This window comes from Entelurus aequoreus, linkage group LG21 (genome assembly GCF_033978785.1).
Source record: "Entelurus aequoreus isolate RoL-2023_Sb linkage group LG21, RoL_Eaeq_v1.1, whole genome shotgun sequence".
In the NCBI taxonomy this organism is placed as follows: Eukaryota; Metazoa; Chordata; class Actinopteri; order Syngnathiformes; family Syngnathidae; genus Entelurus; species Entelurus aequoreus.
In genome coordinates, this window is record NC_084751.1 from 22,204,355 (window position 1) to 22,228,391 (window position 24,037).

The following is a 24,037-nucleotide window of genomic DNA, read 5'->3' on the forward strand; positions in this document are numbered from 1 at the left end:
CGTGGGAGTTCTTTGTTGTTTTCGTGACAAGCAAAACATTGCAACCTAGATGACAAATGCACATCAGTGGCGATGAGTGCTCAGGTCATCTGATACCAATTTAAAAACAACAGCCACAGTACTGAAGCAAAGAGCGGGACAAAGAGCTCCCACCCTAACCGTGTCATGGATGAATAAATTGCAATTAAGGACTAGTTAATGCTCATGGGTCAGGCTGGACCAGTGGCCATGAAAGAAAGTCTTTCGGAAGACGATTCTCAGTGCACATTTGGAGATAAATGTTTATCAGCTGCAGTAAGTTATATTGGATCTAATTCAAAAAAGAGAATGTGAAGTCTCAAATTGTTTATTGTCGTTATATCACAACTTTATTACTAGAACATTACGACATGAGACGCATAACTTCATGATTTCATAACTTTTTCCTTGGGATGTTCAGATCAGGGTTTTAAACTTGCTCCTTGTTCTCTTTCATTACATAAAACTGTTTGAGCAAATCAAAGTCTACAGTACACAATAACTAAACAAAAACTACTATCTGCTACTCATTTAAATCCTTTGGTATTACCCTTAAAGTCCTCCTATGTCCCAGGAACTATTCCCAAAGTTTGAAAAATAATTAACAAAAACTAAAAAAACTAAAATTTGAGAAAATAAAAATATTTACCTAATATATATATCATATACTAATACTGCCATCGGTATTGACACCATTAATGTATGGCTCAATCCACCCCTCAATTTGTGTTGTGTACTGGCTGTGACAATGCTGGCACACCAACAGTTGTTCTCTCACTAGACTCTTGACTCTTACTAATCTACTTGATAATTTGAGGTGAAAATTTGCTGAATTTCTGCTGTAACGCAGTTCCATCTACAAGTCTTAGTTTACTAAGCACTTATTTCTTGGTGTTGTTTAAAGCTAGCTTAGCGGTTAGCTTAGCTATAAGCATGACTGTTCTTGACTTGCTCTTGTTGTGTAACATGTTTATCCTTGTCCTTCAGTGATAAGATTACTTAGGATACTAAGAAATGGGGTTTGTCGTAATGGAGGTGATTATTATTACCTTAGTGGCGCATAATAGAAACACAATTAGTCACCCAGGGGGCTAAAAATATATACAGCGTCAACGAGAGGGGCTAAAAGTTTGTGATCAGTATGAAAAGGCATTAACTGGCAATGGTGATCATATAATTTTTAAAGAAAATCGGCCGGTATTGATCTGTGGCTGATCGATCGGCACATCCTTCTTTTTCCGGATCATTAAATGTTTTCTTCTTCTAGTAAAACCTAGTAAAAATTGCATATGTTCAAGGACATTTACATGTCTAGGGATTCATTCAAAGCCAAGGGGACACCAATTAAAAGAGGCAGATAGGAAGGTGTTACTTCCTGAGACACATCAAGTCAACACTCACGATCAGCGGTGTACTGGGCTGTTGTGTTGGACGCTGCAGGATCTGATGCTTCCTCAGGGACGGTTGGTGTTGCCGCCAAGCCATTTCTTTCCGCCCTGGCTTTTCGAACTAGCGCTGCAAGCGGATGGTCCGGGTCCATCACTCGAAGTGGCTGCGAAAGGATGATTTAAAAGAGTTAAAACTTGACTTTTCTAATTAAAAAAAACTGTCTTGTCTATCTATCAATACCACCGATAATACATGCTGTTAAAGACATTGAGGACACTTAAAGAACATTTTTAAAACTTTAAAAACATACCTATGCTTAAAGGCTTTATTACTAGATCAGCACGGCATACTGTAAAAGGTGTTTAGGGTCTAAAAAACGTAATCTGCAGGGTAAAATAAGGAATCATTAAATCCAGAAAAAAAATATGGAATCATGAAAAAAATTGTAAATCAAATTAGTAGTATTAGAAAATGGATGGATGGATGTTGTAATACCTCCAGTTTTTGTAACAGCTTGCAGTCTCTGAGGCATGGACTTAACGAGTGACAAACAGTATTAGCGCGCTCCAACTTTCTCTGATTGCTGTTGTCAGATCAGCTTCGTATGTTGGAGTCTTATCATGGACCACTTTTTTACATTTCCACCACAGATTTTAATGGGATTGAGATCCAGACTGTTTGCAGATCATGATTATGACCTCATACATCTTTTTAAAAAAAAAAGTTTTTACTGTTTTTGCTCTATGGCAAGATGTATTAACATCTTGAAAAATTATGACATCATTCCCAAACATCCTTTAGATTGATGGAATAGGAAAAGTATCCAAAACCCGGTGCATTTGTCGAAGACGTAATGACAGCCATCAACAGTGCCATTGCCTCAATGACTGTGAAAATGTGCATCTTTTCTTCAGACAGTCAGTCGTCTTCATTAATCTCATTGGAACCAAACAAAATATCAAACTCTCTCATTTGAGTCACACATTAAGAATGTTACTAAAACAGCCTTCTTTCATCTCCGTAATACCGCAAAAATGTGTTCCATTTTGTCCACCATTATTCATGCGTTCGTTACGTCTCGTCTTGATTACTGTAACATTATTTTCGGGCCTCCCTACGTCTAGCATTAAAAGATTACTGTTGATGCCAAATACAACTGCTAGACTTTTGACAAGAACAAGAAAGTTAGATCATATTACGCCTATACTGGCTCACCTGCACTGGCTTCCTGTGCACTTAAGATGCGGCTTTAAGGTTTTACTACTTACGTATAAAATACTAAACGCTCTAGTTCCGTCCTAACTTGCTGATTGTATTGTGCCATATGTCCCGGCAAGAAATCAGCGTTCTAGAACTCTGGCTTACTAGTGACTCCCAGAGCTTTTTCTATTCGGGCTACAGTACTCTGGAATGCCCTCCCGGTAACAGATAGAGATGCTACCTCAGTAGAAGCAATTAAGTCCCATCTTAAAGCTCATTTGTATACTCTAGCCTTTAAATACAACCCCCTTTTAGACCAGTTGATCTGCCGTTTTTTTTCTTTTCTGCTCTGCCCCATTCTCCTGCGTGGAGAGGTTATTAGGTGACCACAGATGAAGCGCTAGCTGTTCAAAGTCGGGACCCGGGGTGGACCACTCCTCTGTGCATCAGTTGGGGACGTCTCTGCGCTGCTGTCTTGTCTCCATTCAAGATGATCCCCTGCTGGCCCCACTATGGACTGGACTCTCACATTATTAACTATATCCACTCGACCTCCATTGCACTGGTCGCCCGGGCGAGCTCTCCACATCTGCGGTCCCCTCCGAGGTTTCTCATTGTGCTCATTGGGTTAAGTTTTTTCTTGCCCTGATGTGGGATCTGAGCCGAGGAGGTCGTTGTGGCTTGTGCAGCCCTTTGAGACACTTGTGATTAAGAGTTATATAAATAAACTTTGATTGATTGAAAAGTTCCATCACTTTGCACAATGCAGATTTGGGTTTGTAAATGTGACTTTCATTCAGTCATCCATAGTGCACAATTACTTTTCCTTAGCCCATTGCAATCTTGTTTTTTTCTGTTTAGTTGTTAATGACGGCTTTCGTTTAGCTTTTCTGAATTTAAGTCCCATTTCCTTTAGGTGCTTTCTTCCAGAGTCATAGACGGTAGAGATGCGCGGTTTGCGGACACAACCGCGGAGTCCGCGGATAAACTGCGGGTCGGGCGGGTGACATGACAAAAAAAATAGATTTTAAATAGATTCGGGCGGGTGGCGGTTGAACCAATTTGGAAACATATATACATAGTTAAATGTTGTTACCCACATACGAAAAACGAGCAGCACTCTTTGAAACAGTCAATTATTCTGGAGCTTGAGCTGATGGCGCATCACCGAAAAAGAAAAGGATTGACTTCACAGAATGGGAGGAGGATACACCTGTGCTTGTTGATGAAGTAGATTATTCCTCTACAAACTTCCATCTCGACAGATCAGCAGAGGAAAATCTACTTTCCTTTTGGGGGAAACAAGGACAATCATTCCCACGACTACAACAACTTGCCAAGAGAATCCTATGCGTCCCAGCAACAATTGCGTGCCGCAAGTGAGCGCTCCTTCAGCGCAGCAGGGCGCATTTTAGAGGTCAGGCGCTCTCGCCTGAATCCTGGCACTGTAGATGCCATTTTATTCCTGCATAGTGCTAACAAAAAAAAGAAGTAAGTAGACATACGGTTAGATATGTTAAACGAATTAGTCTACGTTACCTAGGCTATACCAAATAAGCCCATGTCTAACCTATATTGAGTTCGGTCAGCTGAATAATTTTGATGGTTACGTGTTGTTTGGGCGCACTACAATGCAAAGGAATTAAGGCAATTGCGTTGTTTATTGTGTTTTTTTTCTATTCGAGATATACTACTGTGTGTTAATTATTTGGCCTCGCTTTCAAGTGAAGCGCATCTCCGATTGGCTACAATGTAAGGCTATTTAGCCTGCTTTGTTTGTCGCGACTGTCTATTTTCATTATAATTCAAGTTTGATGATAAAGTGCAGTCTGATGGGTTTGATTTCCCCCCTTCAGCTATTTGCATTGGCCAATAAGTTGCAGGTAATTTATTATTATTATTTATTGAATTTATTATTGTTTAAATAGGGTTGATATACATATGTTATTGTATAATTTAAGTTTGTGCGTGTGATTGACAGCCTAAGGCTTATGAGGCACATTTTTTATTTTTTTTTATTTCAACTTAAAAACATATGAGCCTATGCCTATGGCTACAACATAGGCTATGTGTTTATCTTTATTTTCCTGCCTGTCGTTGACAATGGAGATTGTCTGATATTTTGTCATGGCTGCAGATCAATCAATAAAGGTTCATCTTTGTCGCGAAATTGTTCACTGTTTCACTGTGCACCCCGCCCTCGTCCCTATTTGAGCATTATAACGTTAACAAGTTAATATTCATTGAAATAAATTCAAAAACATTTTTTTACCTAACGAAAATATTGGCGTTGTCTTTCTAAAACATTTTTTTAACTTCTTAAAAGCATCGTTCTGCTTGCTGCAACTGCGCACACAAAGTGTGAAGAACGCACTCCTGATCTGAGGGTATTGGCAACTATAGTCAACACTTTCTTAATGGAAATGACAATAATATTATAATAATGATAAATAATATTATCACGCATTAATATCTCTTAGCCACTAATGCGTGGCCAAGAGATATTAATGCGTGGCACGCATTGAATGTCTCTACTGCATTGGATCAGTCTCCTTTCTTTAACAGGCAAAAGCTTTCTAACCTCACTAATGCCTTGCATCGTCTATATTAGATACATAACAACGAGCGGGTGGCGGCCGGGTGTGGTTTTGATAAAATGGTGGTTCGGGTGGATGGCGGGTGGATGACGACTGGATGACGACTTTTGATATGCGGTTGCGCATGAAATAATTGCCTATCCGCGCATCTCTAATAGACGGTGACTGCAGTTTCCCCCCATTTGTTCTTCATTTGTTTTGCTGTGCGTTTTATGTTTTCAAGAAATATTGCTTTAAGTTTTCTGTCTTGACGCTTTAATGTTTTTCTTAGTCTTCCAGTGTGCTTGCCTTTTACAACCTTCCCATGTTGTTTGAATCTGGCTTCCAAGACACAGCTGACTGTGACCAATCAGTCAGCCAATCAGCTAAAAAAAACACAAAAATGATTTTGAGAAGTTTGATCTTTGTTTTGATTGACATCTCTTGTGTTGGAGACATGATACATGGCAATCCATATAGTGCAACCAAGGAGTAAAAACTACTTTTTAACAGCAGACTAATGAACAGGTTTAATCTGATGCAGTTATTATTTTAGGAAATTAACAGGGTGATTCCATAATATTCAACTTAGAATGGAGTGATTCTATAATATTTGTTTTTATATAAAAATGAAACTGACTACCACAATTTATATTTTTGATTTCTGTTTGTGTTTCGTAAAGCCAGAATGTTTGAAATGATTAGGAGATTCCATATATTTTTTCAGGAGTTGTATATCAATCCAACAACACTTAATACACTTGATTACCTTCATCAGCTCCTCCAGACGAGAGCACCTTTTAGGTGCAAACAGACTGGGATGGAGGTAGTTGCCGTCTCCGTCATCATCTGAATCATCAGAATTAGATTCTAGAGCAAAACGTTGACGAAAAGCAGATCAGAATTTGCCAAAAATGAAGCGTAAATTGAGACAGAGGAATTAACTTACCTTCTGGCTGCTCTTGTTTGTTGGAAGACGCTAGGTTGTACCGACCTTCCTTCATGGCCTTCAGGATGTGTTTGTAATAAGGGTTCAGGTAGTGGTCAAAACGCAGAAAATCAAACTGGGAGTTCCTAGCCTGCTTAGCTTTTAGCACAATCTCAAACTGAGCACCCTGCTGACATACAAAGCTGGCTGTCCGCTCGATGATGTTATGAGTCTTGATGGTTGCCGGCTAAAAAAAAAAAAAGGACAGGCAACAAATAAATAAAATAGGGCTGTCAAAATTAATACTTTAACACAAAATAGCAACGATCATCATTAATCTGATAAAAATATTTAACGAAATAAACCCATCAAAGAAATTACTGAAACGTCTCTGGCAATGCATTTGTAGCAGTTTGCCAAGTAGTGTTACCGATGCGCAAGCGCGAATGAGCAGTTGATCCAGTAGTGACAAACTGCAGAAGCAAACAAGTCAATATGGAAGACACTAAACACCCAACACTAAACGCTTTTACCCTATGAGATATTTGAATATTAAAACAAAAATGACAGATCAAGTCAATGCATACGCCAAACCTCGACAGGACTTTAGATAAAACTGTTAGCAAGTTTTGTGCAAATAAATACATACATACAGTCAAGTAAAACAACAAAAAAATGTTCCTTTTGATATTTTGACCATATAGTGCATTCTGTCCAATAGTGGGGTCTTTTAAAGGTAATTTCAACTATGCAAGCGAGTAATAACCTGTGATTAATCATGATTAATCCAAATAAAGTGTGATTAATCAGATTTTTTTTAATTAATATGTTGACATAACTAATAAAAACATGATGTATATTGTAATCAATCTAAATAAATCTAGAGTAACCTTGTGATTAATGTATATTAAAATCGTTTGACATTACTGACAACCATACAACATTTTTCACGAAACTTATTTTGAAACTTTACCAACCTGAAGGATTGCAATTACTGATTGAAAGACAAAGCTCTATAATTCTCCTGCACATGCAATTAAAACCAATGTGGTATAACACTTTTGTATCATCAAGTGTCACAACTCGCCGACAAAAATGTCCTTCAGAACACACCTCATATATTCGTTTGTGTCCTATCTGAGCGAAGACTCTCAAGACCAGGACAACAAAAGCTGATCGCTGTTATTTGTTGTAATAAACAATATACAATCGTGGATGATGACATTATAACTGATGAGGATATCTGACAATCAAAGTATTTTTTTGTTTTTTATTTAATATTTTAGGTGATATATTTTGAACTTCTTTTAAGGTATATTTCACTATTGTATTTTATTCATCCTTCTGAGTTACACTGTAAATGTGACACTATGCGCCCTTTTTGTGTTCCCTATGTCTGTACAGCACTTTGGCCAACTGGCGTTGTTTTTAAATGTGCTATATAATAAATAAACTGAACTGAATGAAAGTATTTCATAAAGTATTCTAACAGTCATGCAGGTTTGATTTCAATATCAAATAATGCAATGACTGGTTGAACGCATTCGACCTATTGTAATAAGCAACACAAACTACTCGTATGAGCAGTTCATATGTCCTCATTGAGAGTGTCTTTGGATACAATACTTCACTATTGCTACTAGCTCTTTTATTTCTGAGGCATTTCTATGCAAAGCACTTCTATGCTCATTTTGATTACATACAGTGGAACAAATTTATTACTGTTCTGCTGGTGTGCTTTTAATGATTAATCATTGACAGTATTGACACTTGGCGACCCAACACACATATCTTATTGAAATTATATTAGTTATAATAAATACTATATTTTAAATACAACAGCCAAAAAGATGTCAGGGTCAAACATAATCATATATTTTTTCCATATGCTACCATGGATTTTTTTGACCTTCAAGGAAAATATGCGCTTTAAATTGTGAAATTTGCTACACATGGAATGTGTGCATAATGCTATAGAAATTGAATGCTTATGCAATATAAAGTAAAACAATGCTTCCAACCCAAAATCAAAGGGCAATACATAACTATAATGTAACTATCATAAAGAGATTTCATAACCTTATTTTTTACAGATATTTACAATTCACCAGATAACTTGTCTAGTATTGAATTTAGTATTGAATTATTTACTAAATATCATTCACCTTTTAATGTCTAGTATTTTGTTATTTACTAAATAGCATTCACTTTTTAAGTCATATGGTAATGAATGGTTAACTTATTAAAATGTACATATTGTACAAGCAGCTTTTAGCAGTGGCACATTACATCCCGGTGAGTCGTTGTCTCGTGACACATGGCTCATCATCTGTCCGTAAAGAATTATGTATTCACAGGGGTGTTGTGTACCAGAATTCATATACAAAACATAAAAGCGGATCTTTGTTCTCATGCATGAAAAAGAAGCTAAAGAAACCTTGAGGGGGAAATTATTGTTCATCCGTAAAATACATATTAGAAAAATCATAGCTGTCTTGTGGCAATATGTTGGTGTCAGCGCATCGAAGTCATCACAACACTCTTTCAACGAGAATAAACAGTGCCAATAATATGAGCTCACATCCATACAACGCTAACGCGGAGGGTTTTTAGTTTTTTTGTTTTTTCAGAGTGTGCGGCATTTAAGGGGTGAGTGAGAGAAAGCGCGAAAAGTAACTCTCAAAAACTAAATATTTTTGTGACGTTTCTAAAAGAGACGGACGGGTTTATAGAATATAATCTAGTATGGGAAGGTATATATGTACTGTATGTATGCAAGCGAGGGAGAAGGGAGGGAACTCCGGCTCAAACTCCAATACAGTATGTAGCAGGAATGCACCTTTAACGTTGAGTGCCCCGCCATTAAACAAAAAGCAGCAGCAGCAGCGAGGACCCTTACAAAGCATAGAGGTGGGATGTTGTACTTCAAGTGAATTCCAAATAAAGATCGCACCACAAAGGACAACCACCACCAGGGTATATGTTGGGTTATTTTCTGCACTTTAGTAGCAGGACTCTTCACATGCATATTCCTTTTATTTTTGTCCTGTCCAGACAATCAGGGAAATCATATTGTTGATGTAGATGCCCACCATATCTTATGGAGCCAGAACATTGCCAGTAAGATTTGGTATCGAAAAAAAAATTGACATTGTAGAAAAAGTTTTACTGGCAGCAAAACAAGTTTTGGCAACAAATAAATATTAACATTGAACAAATGCAATATTTTTTAAGTGGATGCTTTCGATGCCAATATTCATATTTTTGTACACTTGTATTAGTTGTGTGCGTTTCAAAGGTTTTTATGATCGCTTCTCTTTTTTGCGATTTTGTTTCCTTTTTTTCCGGTTTCCCTTGTTTTTTTTACGCTAACAAAATAAGAGCAGTGTTTTAGCATGAGGGGCGGGCGCCTGTGGGCGGGGCTTATAACACGTTTACCCGGAAGCAGCTTTACTGTACTGTAAAAACACAGTAAAAGAAGAAAGGAGGACTGATGGCGTCTAAATCAAGTGTAAAAGTTATATGATATCGGGCCATACTTTGAGGCTGTAGTATAAGCTGTACAGAAATGTATTGTTTTTTTAAATATATGTTTGTCTTGATATAGCTGTAATATTTGGCGAAACTCCATATGACAATACTTTGTTAGATTTCCACACAGAGAGAAATGAGCAACTTTAAATTGTAAGTGTAGCTGTATTTATTCATTTAAAACATTTAACACAAAGCTTTTGCAATTTATGTGAAAATATAAGACTTTGACTATCGTAATGTTGCGCGACCTCCGGCGGTACTTTTCTTGTTCCCCCGTGAGGGAGCCACATATCCAGGCTGTGGGGGCAACTTCAAGCACTGAACTTTGTTCAGCGTTTGGAAGTAAAACTTTACATCTGATCTATCTTTTCTTTCCATGTTTACATCTTAATAGGTGGACTCATGTCTTATTGTGTGTCCTATTGTATTGTAAAGTATTATTTTGACTTGTATAAACAATGTGCTACAGCTATTGTGATTGATTTCCTGCCTTAATTGCAAATAATAAAAAATGTTTATGTACATATGCATATACAGGGTTTCCCGCAGCGCTTTTTTGTTAAGGCGGCCGCCTTAACAACAAAGAGCCACCACCTAAACTAAAGTCTTAACAAGCTGCTCAGCTTAGTTCAGCCTCTGCCTCTGTCAGTACGTCTCTGCAGCACCCAGCATTGTCCCACCAACAGAACCATCTGATTTGTTACACGCAGAACGGTAACAGCCAATCAGCAGTGTGTATTCAGAGCGCATGGAATCAGTGCTCCTGCGGTGTGGTGAGCAGAAAGGTGTTAAGCTAGACTGACCATGTGTCTTCTTTTCCCCGGACATGTCCTCTTTTGCGGGGCTGTCTGAGCGAGGTTTCTTAAATGCCTCAAAAGTCCGGCATTTTGAGTTAGGGTTGCATGTATTTTCAATGTTCGTTCAGGGTTAAGAACGGGTTAAAAACAAAACAAATTGTGGAGGCGAGCGCACGCAGCAGCATTCGTGAGGGAGGGGCAGAGACAGAGAGCGAGAGAGTCGAGAGACAGACAGGACACAAGAGAGAGATTGCGAAACGTAAATGCAACTTCAGGGAGGATTTGCGGAAAAGGTATCCATGTTTTTGTCCTGGCCATGACACATGGGAAGCAGAATGTACTGTGTGAAAAGCAGGAACGTATATATCTGTGGCAAATAAAGATCTACATGAATGTGAGTGTGAATGTTGTCTGTCTATTTGTGTTGGCCCTGTGATGAGGTGGCGACTTGTCCAGGGTGTACCCCGCCTTCCACCCGAATGCAGCTGAGATGGGCTCCAGCACCCCCCGCGACCCCAAAAGGGACAAGCGGTAGAAAATGGATGACTGGAAGCCCATATCGACACTACAAAGCACAAAACAGCTGTGCAGGGCGAGAGCTTGTCTGCTGTTTTTTTGTTTAAATTGAATTAACCTGTTTTGAGGCATTATTTATGTTTACATTATATACAAGAGGTTATTTTAAATTCTTCTACCTCTGCATTTTTTCCAAAACTGTGAATGCTACAGAATATAAGTGTGACTTATTTTGTTATACTGTCAACCAGTGTTGGCTTTAACAAACTTTTTGTGTCTTTTTAAGCATTGAAATCAGAAAGGAAGCAGACTTTTTTTTTTACCTACCGCCCGGTTTGCTTGTTTTTTTAATGTGTATATATATATATATATATATATATATATATATATATACGTATATGTATGTGTATATATATATATATATATATATATACACATACATATACATATATATATATATATATATATATATATATACATATACATATACATATACATATACACATATACATATACATATACATATACATATATATATATATATATATATATACATACATATATATATATACATATATATAAGGGCTGTCAACGTTAACGCGATAATGACTTAACTATAAACTTCAATAACAACACCGATTTTTTAACGGGTGTTTAACGCACACGCGTCCTTCTTGACCCTCTGGCCGTGCCGTAGCGAAGGGAACTTGGCTGCAGTTCACTTGCTACTGATGAGCCACAAGCGAACAGAAATGGACAAAGGAACATTATAGAAATATCAGGTTCAAAATCACGGCAAGTTGTTCACCCGTCAAGAAAGGACTCTTTTTCGCTGTGAAAAGAGACGACATCACTGCAGCAAATGCCTGATGCCGCGTCGTTCAGAGTTGGGTGGTGCTTCACTTCCGTGTTCAGATTACGACTAAGGTGCCGTGATAACATAACATTTTGATTGTTGTGACTGTTTTAGTAAGTAAGATGGCATAAAAGCTCAAAAGAAATGAAAGACGGTGAGCAGGAAGTCGAAAGGAGACTTTTTTTTTTTTAATTGCAAATAGGCAGTCCAACATCAAAACATGTCAAGACACTTTCTCAAAGCAATCACACACTTTTACGGCTTCAAAATAAAAGGGCTATGCTATATATCCGGTTTAACTACATTACAGGTTTCCCCTTAATGTATTTGATTGTGGCCGTGCGCCATGGCTTCATATTAGCCGCCACACCTAACAAAATAAAGTAATATAATGTATTGCAGCGTCCAGAAAAAAAAGTCTGACGCTCTTTTTTTAGCATTTATTGCCAACAACGGGCCCAATACCCACAAATAGTTCCTCTATGCACACACGCCTGCTTTCGTGTTTCACTCCGGGACGCACAAAACGTCTTCATTCTCCACCAACATGGTGTCTTCACAGACCATGGGAAAAATGGCCATCATAGCACACTAACATACACAATAACACCAGCAGGTAGTTTCAGTGTGAATGGTTATATATATTTATTATTTGCGCACTATTGACTAATGATGCACCGGAAAAATACGTACTTTGATCAGGAGAACCGTGCTCCCAAAACCGATGTTGTGATGATGTAAGCTATACGCACGGGGTTGTCTGGAGTGGAAGCAGCGTGTCCACGCTTTTGCCGTTCTTTAATATATTAGAGATATACTCGCGGTATATACCGCGGACAGCAATCTTCACAATTTAAGATGACACTGGCGGCTTTTATTGAGAGAAAGGCTCCAAGCAACACGAAGCAAGTGTGAGGTCAGGCTCTCTGCAGCTCGCTTTTCGTCACGGACATGGCCAGACAGAGGTATCGAAACAGAGTCTCTAAACACAAGTACAGTCTCCAATAACACCACAAACAGATGTGTTGCCAGCTGATTTTATTAACGAGTGACTGAAAGGATTAGAGCAAGCTAAAAAAATATATACCTTTTTAAATCCTCAAAATTGTACAATAAGCAGAAGCAACTTAAAATTAGAACAAAACGATATGTAAGAAAAATGTATATTAAACTTAACAGAAAGTTTTAAATGTACAGTTAGGTCCATAAATATTTGAACATTGACACAATTTTCAGTATTCCAGCTCTGTACAACACCACAATGGATTTGAAATGAAACAATCAAGGTGTGCTTTAAGTGCAGACTTTGAGCTTTAATTTGAGGGTATTTACATCCAAATCAGGTGAACGGTGTAGGAAATACAACACATTTTATATGTGCCTTTCACCTTTTAAGAGACCAAAAGTAATTGGACAAACTAACGATCATTAATCAAATTTTCACTTTTTAATACTTTGTTGCAAATCCTTTGCAGTCAATGACAGCCTGAACACTACCAGACGCTGGGTTTCGTCCCTGGTGATGCACTGCCAGGCCTCTGCTGCAGCTGTCTTCAGTTCCTAATTGTTCTTTGGGCATTTTCCCTTCAGTTTTGTCTTCAGCAAGTAAAATGCATGCTCAATCGGATTCAGGTCAGGTGATTGACTTGGCCTTTGCAGAACATTCCACTTCTTTGCCTTAAAAAACTCTTTGGTTGCTTTCGCAGTATGCTTGGGGTCATTGTCCATCTGCATTGTGAAGCGCCGTCCAATGAGTTTTGTTGAAGCATTTGGCTGAATATGAGCAGGTAATATTGCCCAAACACTTCAGAATTTATTCTGCTGCTTTTGTCAGCTGTCACACCATCAATAAATATAAGAGATCCAGTTCCACTGGCAGCAATGCATGCCCACGCCATTACACTACCAACACCATGCTTGACCGATGAGGTGGTCTGCTTTGGATCTTGAGCAGTTCCTTCCCTTCTCCATACTCTTCTCTTTCCATAAAAGTTGATCTTTGTCTCATCTGTCCATAAGATGTTGTTCCAGAACTGCACAGGCTCTTTTAGATGTTTCTTGGCAAACTTTAATCTGGCCTCCCTGTTTTTGAGGCTCACCAATGGTTTACACCTTGTGACGAAACCTCTGTATTTCCTCTGGTGTATTCTTCTCTTAATTGTTGACTTGGACACAGATACACCTACCTCCTGGAGAGTTTTCTTTATTAGGCCAACTGTTGTGAAGGGGTTTTTCTTGACAAGGGAAAATATTTGTCTGTCATCCACCACACTTGTTTTCCGTGGTCTTCCAGGTCTTTTGTTGTTGCTGAGTTCACCAGTGCAATCTCTCTTTTTAAGAATGTACCAAACAGTTGATTTGGCCACACCTAATGTTTTTGCTATCTCTCTGATGGGTTTGTTTTGATTTTTCAGCCTAATGATGGCTTGCTTCACTGACAGTGACAGCTCTTTGGACTTCATATTGAGAGATGACCTCCCCAGATTCCAAATGAATATACCACACTTGAAATTAACTCTAGGCCTTTTATCTGCTCCTTGTAAATGAAATAACAAGGAAACAACACACACTTGGCCATGGAACAGCTGAGTAGCCAGTTGTCCAATTACTTTTGGTCCCTTAAAAGGTGGAAGGCACATATAAAATGTGTTGTAATTCCTACACCGTTCACCTGATTTGGATGTAAATACCCTCAAATTAAAGCTCAAAGTCTGCACTTAAAGCACATCTTGATTGTTTCATTTCAAATCCATTGTGGTGTTGTACAAGCTGGAATACTGAAATGTGTGTCAATGTCCAAATATTTATGGACCTAACTGTATATTCACATTGTTTGCCTTTTTTAAGAATAAATGCTTAATAGTAAATAATGCGATGATGTCATATTGGCCACACCCCTAACCACACCTCCACCACCACAGGTAATTTGGCAATTTAGGGGAAACCTTGACATTTGTCAGTAACAAAATAAAAATGTCTTGCATTACGATAATGCTTTGTCAGAGATATTTTATAATGTTATTCTGTGATATTAAATGCTTAAATGTTAACACGCACACGGACAGGTCTTGTTGGTGTGCTCCAAAACGTTAATCAAGATGTTGCTACAAAAAAAACAAAAAAAGGAGAATCATTTTACCTTGTGTCTGCGAATATTTTAGGCATTGTTGAACACTTTCCGGAGTTTCAGAGCGATATATGAACAGTGGCTTCATGTAGTTACCGCTAGCATTAGTACAAACAAGCAGCCCTCAATGGCTGCAAGCAGCAAGTAAAATGAATGAATGAATGAATGAAGCATCCGCATGGTTGGCACAAAGAGGCAAATTTGGCTTAATGTAAAGGTTCGTAAACCGAAAAGGTTGCAAATAGAGACGTTCGTAAATTGAGGTGTCACTGTACCGTAATTTCCGGACTATAAGACGCTACTTTTTCCCCTCGTTCTGGTCCCTGCGGCTTATACGAGGGAGGGGCTTATTTACGGCCTGTTCTTCTCCGACACCGACGAAGAGGATTTCGGTGGTTTTAGTACAAAGGAGGAAGACGATGACACAATGATTAAAGACTGACTTTTCATATACCGGTAGGCTGGTTATTTTGATAACGTACAGGCGAGCACTTTGTATTACTTTGCACCGTTGTATTATTTGTACTCTGCACGAATGCTGTTCGCCATGTCAAAGATGTGAAAGTTTGATTGAATGATTGAAAGATTTATTGTTAATAAATGGGACGCTTTGCGTTCCCAAACAGTCATCTCTGTCCCGACAATCCCCTCCGGGGATAGCAGGAACCCCTATATACTACGGTAATTACACATCAAAATCCTGCGGCTTATAGTCGGGTGCGGCTTATATATGGAGCAATCTGTATTTTCCCCTAAATTTAGCTGGTGCGGCTTATAGTCAGGTGCGGCTTATAGTCCGGAAATTACAGTAATTGTATGGCATACATGCTTTATGTGTGCATGAACACCCTTTAGAAGTATGCCGAGTAGTTTACCGAAGTCAAAAAAAAGTTATTGTGACCATAATTATCACGGTAATCAATATTATCATATCTGTACGGTGCGACAAATTTACTCGCAAATGCACCTAAAATACTTTTTAAAAAATAAATAAGTTTTAAACTGTCTCACATGTGCGAAAAGGCATTTTAGGTCTTATCAAATGTTGCTCCTAAAAGAAATCCATCCAAATTTCATCAAATTAGAGTAACATTTTCGCCCAACTGTATAGCATGTTTAAAATAAATTTAAACCATAACCAAATGATTTATCACTCGCGCTGAGAGCTGTGTGTATCCCCCCAACCCCACCTGTGGCAGGCACAGATGGAATTGGGGTTGCTCCTCCTAGCTCACACACTTGCTCCATCATGGATTATAATGAGATCTTAGTTGAAAAAAGTGGTCTGTAAAAGACCAAGTTTTTTTCACTAACACTTGACACAAACTGCACTGCGCGCAAGTAACTACGAGGGTTGGAGGGAATATTTAACAACAAATCAATGATGGAAGTGACAAACTTGCCATTCAAATAATACTGCGTTTGTTGACAAGAACATACAGTCATGGAAGCACATTCAATCTATTTATTAAGCAGAGGTAACACAAGCCAGTGAAAGATTCAAAAGAGCTGCGGTCAGAGGCGACAAACTGCTCCTGCTAGCCTCCTAAGCTAACAAAAACAGCTTAAACAGACTACTGAGTGGGCTAGCTGACGTCACTAGGCAACAGACACCACCTTTAAAAAAGTACACACACACTTAAACGTATCTTAACTGCATTATGACAGATATTTGAAGTTTTTTTTTTTAAAGTAACATTAATTACTAGTAATTAATTACATTTATTAAAGAGTAATTCCGTTAGTAATCCAATTAAATTTTTGGTCAAGAAAGGAGTAAATATAATTAACGATGTTTTAAAAGTAATTTTCTATACATAGCTTGTCACACAGCATCATGAAGCAGTTGGCAGGTTGGTGTTCCTGGCAAATATCTTTGTGTGTATGTCCTATATCAATCTTTACCTATAAACATACACCAGGGTACTTTATTTCACATGTTGATGTTTTGTATTTTTGTTAGCTTAAGAATTGAGCATAGCTAAATGTTTTTTTAAGAAGATTGGCGATTAGTTTATTCGCCAAACTATCGCCCAGCCCTGCACTCATGTTAGCGACAGTGCTAGCACACGTGGCACGGTTGGGAGAGTGGCTGTGCCAGCAACCTGAGGGTTCCTGGTTCAATCCCCATTTTCTACCATCTTAGTCACGTCCGTTGTGTCCTTGAGCAAGACACTTCACCCTTGCTCCTGATGGGTCCTGGTTAACGCATTGCATGGCAGCTCCCGCCATCAGTGTGTGTGAATGGGTGAATGTGGAAATATTGTCAAAGCGCTTTGAGTTCCTTAAAAAGGTAGAAAAGCGCTATACAAGTATAACCCATTTACCATTTATGATGACATTGTGTTTATATGTATGAGGGCACATGTGTACCTTGTTTGAGTGTTAATAATGAAATTGTGATATTTAAGACATTTCATATTGCTACAAAAAATGTTATCTGCCACAAAAAAAATGATGTGCTACTATTTTTTTTCATTTAGTAGCACTGGTGCTACTAGAGAAAAAGCTTAGCGTACAGACAGCTCCGGTATAGTTAAATGTGCTCAAAAAGTACTCATACGCATACACCAAAATCTTTTGACCAAGTTTTATTGTAAAAAACAATGTGTGTTGTATTTATGTTAGCATTTAAACTAGCAAGCAATTAGCATGCTCGCTGTTTTTGTAGAAAATTGTCACTGCCCAAGTTACTGAGCTGCCCGATTTTTTACAAAACATCGGCGTTGGACTATTTAAAACAACGGTAGCAAAATTATCAACTGATAATCCCAAATTATCGACAAGTACACTTTAAAAATAACTTAACCTTAGATTCCGTCCAGTTTTCCAATTTAAAGCTGCTCTTTTCATCTTGGCTTTGGCTCCCCGTGACATTGCTGGTTACTTTCATAACTAAATAAGCTTGCATTTTGGCCAACATTGAATGCTCAATTTTTTTGTTTAAATAACTTACGCTATCCAAAGAGTTTGATTGCACATACCTTGTCATTTTTGCTAATATTTTTTACGACACAAGGTCATGAGACTGGCAGAAAGTTATGTTTGCGCATGTGTGCTGCAAATGAGCAATACTATCATAAGTTTTTCAAAGGGTGGTAATCAATCACGTTTTTTTGATCATTAAAATTTGAAACGGTAATACTAACCGTCAAACATTTTACGGCGGTTTATCATACTGTAATTGTTAGATCCCTACCTAGTACAACTAGGGGTGGGCGAGAAAACGATAATTTCGCAAAATAACTTATTATAAAAATTATTTTTGTTAATATTAATCATAATCATAATGATAATAATAATAATAATAATAACCATTTTGATAAAGGGAAGGACTGGCCTCTTTAGTTGGCTTGGTGAGTTGGTAACAATTGGTGGAAAGGAGACAACTTTGTCTTGAAACATGCGGACTTCATGCAGACTAATTTGTAGCAACACGGCAGGGAAATCCCCTGCAGCAGCAACACCACCCAACAGATACACATACCCTGGCTGTGTCCAAACTTGGGGTCTACAGCTTAGCAGCCTTTGGTGGGTAGCTGATGTCATTGCGCCACACAAAGACCGTTCGACTCTTTAAACTGCGGCTGACAAACGTGTCTTAATTCTCCATTGAATAGAAGTGTGCATTCAGACCGTCCTACTGTTTTCTAACTATCCATAACCCACTTTTGCCCTTGTTTCCCCTGGCACAAATGTCAAAGTTCACACAGGCCCCCAAAATAGACTTATGCCTGTAGAATTGGTGTGTGTGTGTTTTCTTTGAAAAAGTGTTTGCTTGGTCAGACTTCTAGTATATACTATTGGCACGCAGTTGGAGGCGTTTGTGTCAGTGAGGGACAGGAGGACACTGGACAAACTGCTCCACATCATGGACAACCCTGCCTATCCACTCTACCAAACAAGTGAGGGACAGCGGAGCTCATATCCGAACAGGCTCCTCCAGCTTCGCTCCCACAGTGAACGATACAAGAACTCCTTCATTCTGCACTCCATCCAGCTGTATAATCCCTCGCCATGCAGCAATAGATATTTGTCTATTATCAGGCCGCTTCCAAGTTAGCACACCTTTCTTTGATTATATTTGTTATTAATGTGTATTTTCTGTTGTATTTACCTTTTATATATATTGTATATATTATACATTATACGTATGTATGTGTTGTATATTATCTCTTGTAAATGGTCAATTTTTTACTTACTGTTTTCACCCTCTTTTTGTGCCCTCCTGAGTGTTTAATTATCCTTTTCCATCATTTGTACCTGAGCTACTGTGTATAAAAATTTCCCTTGTGGGTCATTAAAGTCTAAGTCTTAATATGCACCAACATTACTTATCTGAAACAGTTATATGTTCTTCAGAACATCTACCATGTTCAACCACTGACAGAAAATAAATATTTAATCTAAAATAACCTTTTGATGTCTTCATATCTCACTGAACAAAATAGTGATTTCATTTATATGGTGATAGACATTGACTGATATCAAGAAAATATACACATGTTCTCATGTCACCAAGCAGTAGGTATAAGTAGGCCCTTAGAGAAACATTGATCTAATGTGGCTTATAGTTTTGACAGACAGCAGAGTTTGATGTTGTGCAATCTCAGAAGCTACCGAGGGCACCTTCAGGTCAATGAATATAGTCTGGCAATCACTCCTTATGCTTGTGAGCAGTTTCTTCTTCAAGGTCTGTGAACCATGAGTGTAATTACTGAGTGTTCTGATTGAAATTACTATTCAACAGGCAAGGTTGTGGGCTTTATCTTAATGTGTTTTCACTTAATTGGTTTGTATGTTCTGTATTTCAAACAGTAAGAAAAACAAGCATATTGATAAGTAAGGATGGGTACCTTCCACATTTGAACCGATACGGTACCAATTCCTGGTACCTGGGGAATCAATACCAGTACTCAACGGTATCAATTTCTGGTACTTTTGTGTGTATTAATAAATAATAATTGTTTTTAATAGTGAAATCTTATTTTTTCTTGTAACATTTAAAAATGACCTGATTATGATGACTTCTGTCCATTTGTGATATATTGTTTTATTATTGTTACTGTTATAAAAGCCACTATTTTGCATGTTTTTTTATTTTTTTATGCTTCACCGATAGTGTAAAGTCTTATTATTTAATTTGATTTGATAAACTTACTTGTCCTACTCTTTTCAACGGACCTCCGCCTCATATTTCTCCGAACAATCATTCTTTTTCATGACAGGACAGCTTGTAGGGTCAGAGGATACAATTGAATATCTTAGTTGCTCAGACAGCAATGTGCTTGTATACATTTAGATTAAGGCATGTCATTTCTTAATGGAGAAAGACATTAATGTCCCTTGTTTTCATATTAGCATTAAAGATAGCAAGCTAGCATCAGTCATTCCATGAGTTTATCAAAGTGCAGTTATCAATCACGGTTTTTCGATCAACTTTATTTAAAAAGGTAATACTAACACTCAGGAGATTTACTTTAGTTTACATTAATACCGTTAATCACTACATCCCGAGTTAGAACCGGCTGAGTTTGCAACTGGACATGACCCCATGCACAACCCAAGTAAAGTAACATGGCACCGGCGAGATTTGGTACCATATTCTGTGCCCATCCCCATCAATAGGATGGTTAATACTCACCAGTTCCACATCGGGGGGGATTTCGAGTCCTTCAGGAGCAACAAATGGTTCTTCACTCTCTTCTGGTTCAGGCTCTTCTATGCATGTGGACAACAGAAGTGGATTCATTATTCTGCATTCTGAATATAAACGATTTAGTATAGCAAAAAAATAAATCAGACAGAACAGTTATCCAGATTATAAGCGGACAGGTTTGTTTTGGCGGCTGGTGGTAATGACAAAGTGTCAAATTTGTCAATGGTTTGACTAATGGCTAAATTAAATGGGTGACTAAATGGGTTAGGATTACATTAGTAAGCGCAACACAAGCAAACATATGCCATGTTTCGACCAATAATTTATTACACTGAAATACATCCTCCGGCTCATGTGGCCCTCACAGATTATCCTACAATTACTAGTGATAAGCATTTGATTTATGTTGTGATTTTGAAAACGTGGAAATGTGTGCCCATACGTTCACCTCGGCAACACTAATATACAGGAGTCGTGTGGCATCTGTTGTTCAATTCACGAGTCGTGTTTGTGTCTTGAGAATAAACACCATACAGTATGTGCAGTATTAGCAAGTAGGGCTGGGTAATAAAATATCAATATTGATCACAATAGACATGTAATCAATATCAATGAAAAATGTTCGACATATTTTTTTAATGATGTAAAGCAGTGGTTCTCAAATGGGGGTACGCGTACCCCTGGGGGTACTTGAAGGTATGCCAAGGGGTACGTGAGATTTTTTTTAAATATTTTAAAAATAGCAACAATTCAAAAATCCTTTATAAATATATTTATTGAATAATACTTCAACAAAATATGAATGTAAGTTCATAAACTGAACATCAAATCAAGTAGGCTATTCCATTCATTACAAATCAACAATGCAATATTCAGTGTTGACAGCTAGATTTTTTGTGGACATGTTCCATAAATATTGATGTTAAAGATTTCTTTTTTTGTGAAGAAATGTTTAGAATTAAGTTCATGAATCCAGATGGATCTCTATTACAATCCCCAAAGAGGGCACTTTAAGTTGATGATTACTTCTATGTGTAGAAATCTTTATTTATAATTGAATCACTTGTTTATTTTTCAACACGTTTTTAGTTATTTTTATATCTTTTTTTCCTAATAGTTCAGGAAAGACCACTACAAATGAGCAATATTTTGCACTGTTATACAATTTAATAAATCAGAAACTGATGACATAGTGCTGTATTTTAATTCTTTATCTCTTTTTTTCAACCAAAAATGCTTTGCTCTGATTAGGGGGTACTTGAATTAAAAACATTTTCACAGGGGGTACATCACTGAAAAAAGTAATTGGAAGTTGTGAAGTAAGGTTGGTTGCATGAACAAAGGCATTTGCTCTTTGGTAACCGAACAAAACAGGAAGTGATCACTGATCAGCGGGAGTGACAAGCAAACAGCTACCGGTAATTCAGATAACAGTATCAACTATCAAATTTGGTTGCGCCATCTTATTGAGACACTAAAAATGAGTGCTGCGGAGAGCGAGAAAGTGTTAATAAAACAAGAAAAGTCCCCTCGCAGTGCTGTACGCTTAGCTTTTTCACTAGTGGCACCGGTGCTACTAAATGAAAAAAATTAGTAGCACAGAATTTTTAATGTAGGACAAAACATTTTTTTGTATCAGTATGAAATGTCTTAAATATCACAATTTCATTATTAACACTCAAACAAGGTACACGTGTGCCCTCATACATATAAACACAATGACATCATAAGGACATAGAAAACATCCCTAAACTGTGCTACCACTATCACTAATACAAGCGTAGGGCTGCGCAATTTGGATCAAAACTTATATGCCAATATAGTTTGGCCCAAAAACTAACTCATAAATGGAAATATTCGTTGACGTAACTAAAAATCTCCACCATGCCTTGTTTTTCAATTTTTGGGACTGATGGGGATCCCAAATTGACAAAAACAGGTACCAACAAGTTTTGCATAAAATAATCCCAGTTTAGGAGGTGTTTTGAAAAATAATATAAGAAAAGTCAAATACAATCTCCAATCTTCTTTAAAAAACATTTAGCTATGCTCAATTATTCAGGTAACAAAAACACAAAAGAACAAAATGTGAAATAAAGTGCCCTGGTTTAAGACATGTTTAAACATCAGCAGCAACATGAAAATAATTGACCTTTATCAATTGTGTTTTTATAGGTAATCATTATTATAGGACATACACACAAAGATGTTGGGTCACCAACCTGCCAATTGCTTCATGATGCTGTGTGACAAACGGTGTTCTGAAAATTACCTTTTACAACAGACCTGGGCATTCTGCGGCCCGCGGGCCACATCCGGCCCTTTGTACGTCCCTGTCCGGGCCGCGTGAGGCCAATCATAAATTACAAAATAAATTTAAAAAAGTATCTATGTCGAGTGTGCAATACAACGGTGCTGCTTTTGTTTTGAAAAGCGTTATTTGTATTACTTCCGTGTGGACGTATGATCGTGCGCGATTGTGAGTGAATGTGAACAGCTGCAATCACAAATTACAAAATAAATTTAAAAAAACATCTATGTCGTGCGTGCAATACAACTGTGCTGCTTTTATTTTGAAAAGTGTTATTTATGGGCGTATGTCTGGGTGTAACCTGTGAGTGAAGGTGCACGGTGACAAGTGATGCCCGGTTATCCACCACGAGACGCTAAAAAGAGAAAAGTTGATGACGAATGGCGTGTTTTCAACAAGACATGGACTGCACATGTTGCTGTGTTTAAAGAATATAGTGTAACGACCTGCTGAAGTTGATGTTGTGTTCTTGAGTTGCGGAAATGAGGAGTGAGGATAGACGTGCGTGTGGAAGGAACGAGATAAGTTGAGCTGTGTTAGTATAGGTTGCTCAATAAAAGTTTAAAAAGAGCGTCATACTTGGTGTGCACTTCTTCTGGACGCTACATTTGGTGTCAGAAGTAAAACTTTGTGCATACTGCCGCTGCTTGTGTGCGCACACTGCGCTGCTTGTGTGCTCAGCCTGCTACGTCATCGGGAGGTACGTGCCACGATGTTTCCTGGCGACTTTGTCAAGATGGAACAGGAGGGAAAGGACTTTGAGTGGGAACTTAAGGTGCCGGCAGCACTGCAGATGTCTGTGTGAATCGCGGACGTGAGGAACTCGTCGCAAAGAGAGAGAGAGAGGGAGGAAGGAGAGAGGCAGCGTCTACAGGTGCAGCGCACGCTGCTTGGCATGGGGGAATTCCACCCTCAATGCAGACTCCCAGGTTTGATGGCAAGGCGAACTAGGAGGCATTTCATCCCACTTTTGACACCATTTGTAGCGTCCAGAAGAAGTGCACACCAAGTCTGATGCTCTTTTTAAACTTTTATTGAGCAACCTATACTACCACAGCTCAACTTATCTCATTCTTTCCACACGTACGTCTATCCTCACTCCTCATTTCCGCAAAAGCAACGCTTC

General features: G+C 38.1%; 1 protein-coding gene across 1 annotated transcript in view; it reads right to left on the bottom strand.

The window, feature by feature from the left end:
* The window catches only part of LOC133638606 (splicing factor, suppressor of white-apricot homolog), a 136,276-nt gene that overhangs the window by 93,849 nt on the left and 18,390 nt on the right, over positions 1–24,037 (bottom strand). Inside the window, exons 3-6 of the mRNA XM_062031394.1 lie at positions 20,586–20,662; positions 6,133–6,358; positions 5,953–6,053; positions 1,420–1,570 (exon numbers count right to left, since the gene is read on the bottom strand). Of these exons, the coding sequence (XP_061887378.1) occupies positions 1,420–1,570; positions 5,953–6,053; positions 6,133–6,358; positions 20,586–20,662 (555 nt within the window). The remainder of the gene's footprint in view (positions 1–1,419; positions 1,571–5,952; positions 6,054–6,132; positions 6,359–20,585; positions 20,663–24,037) is intronic.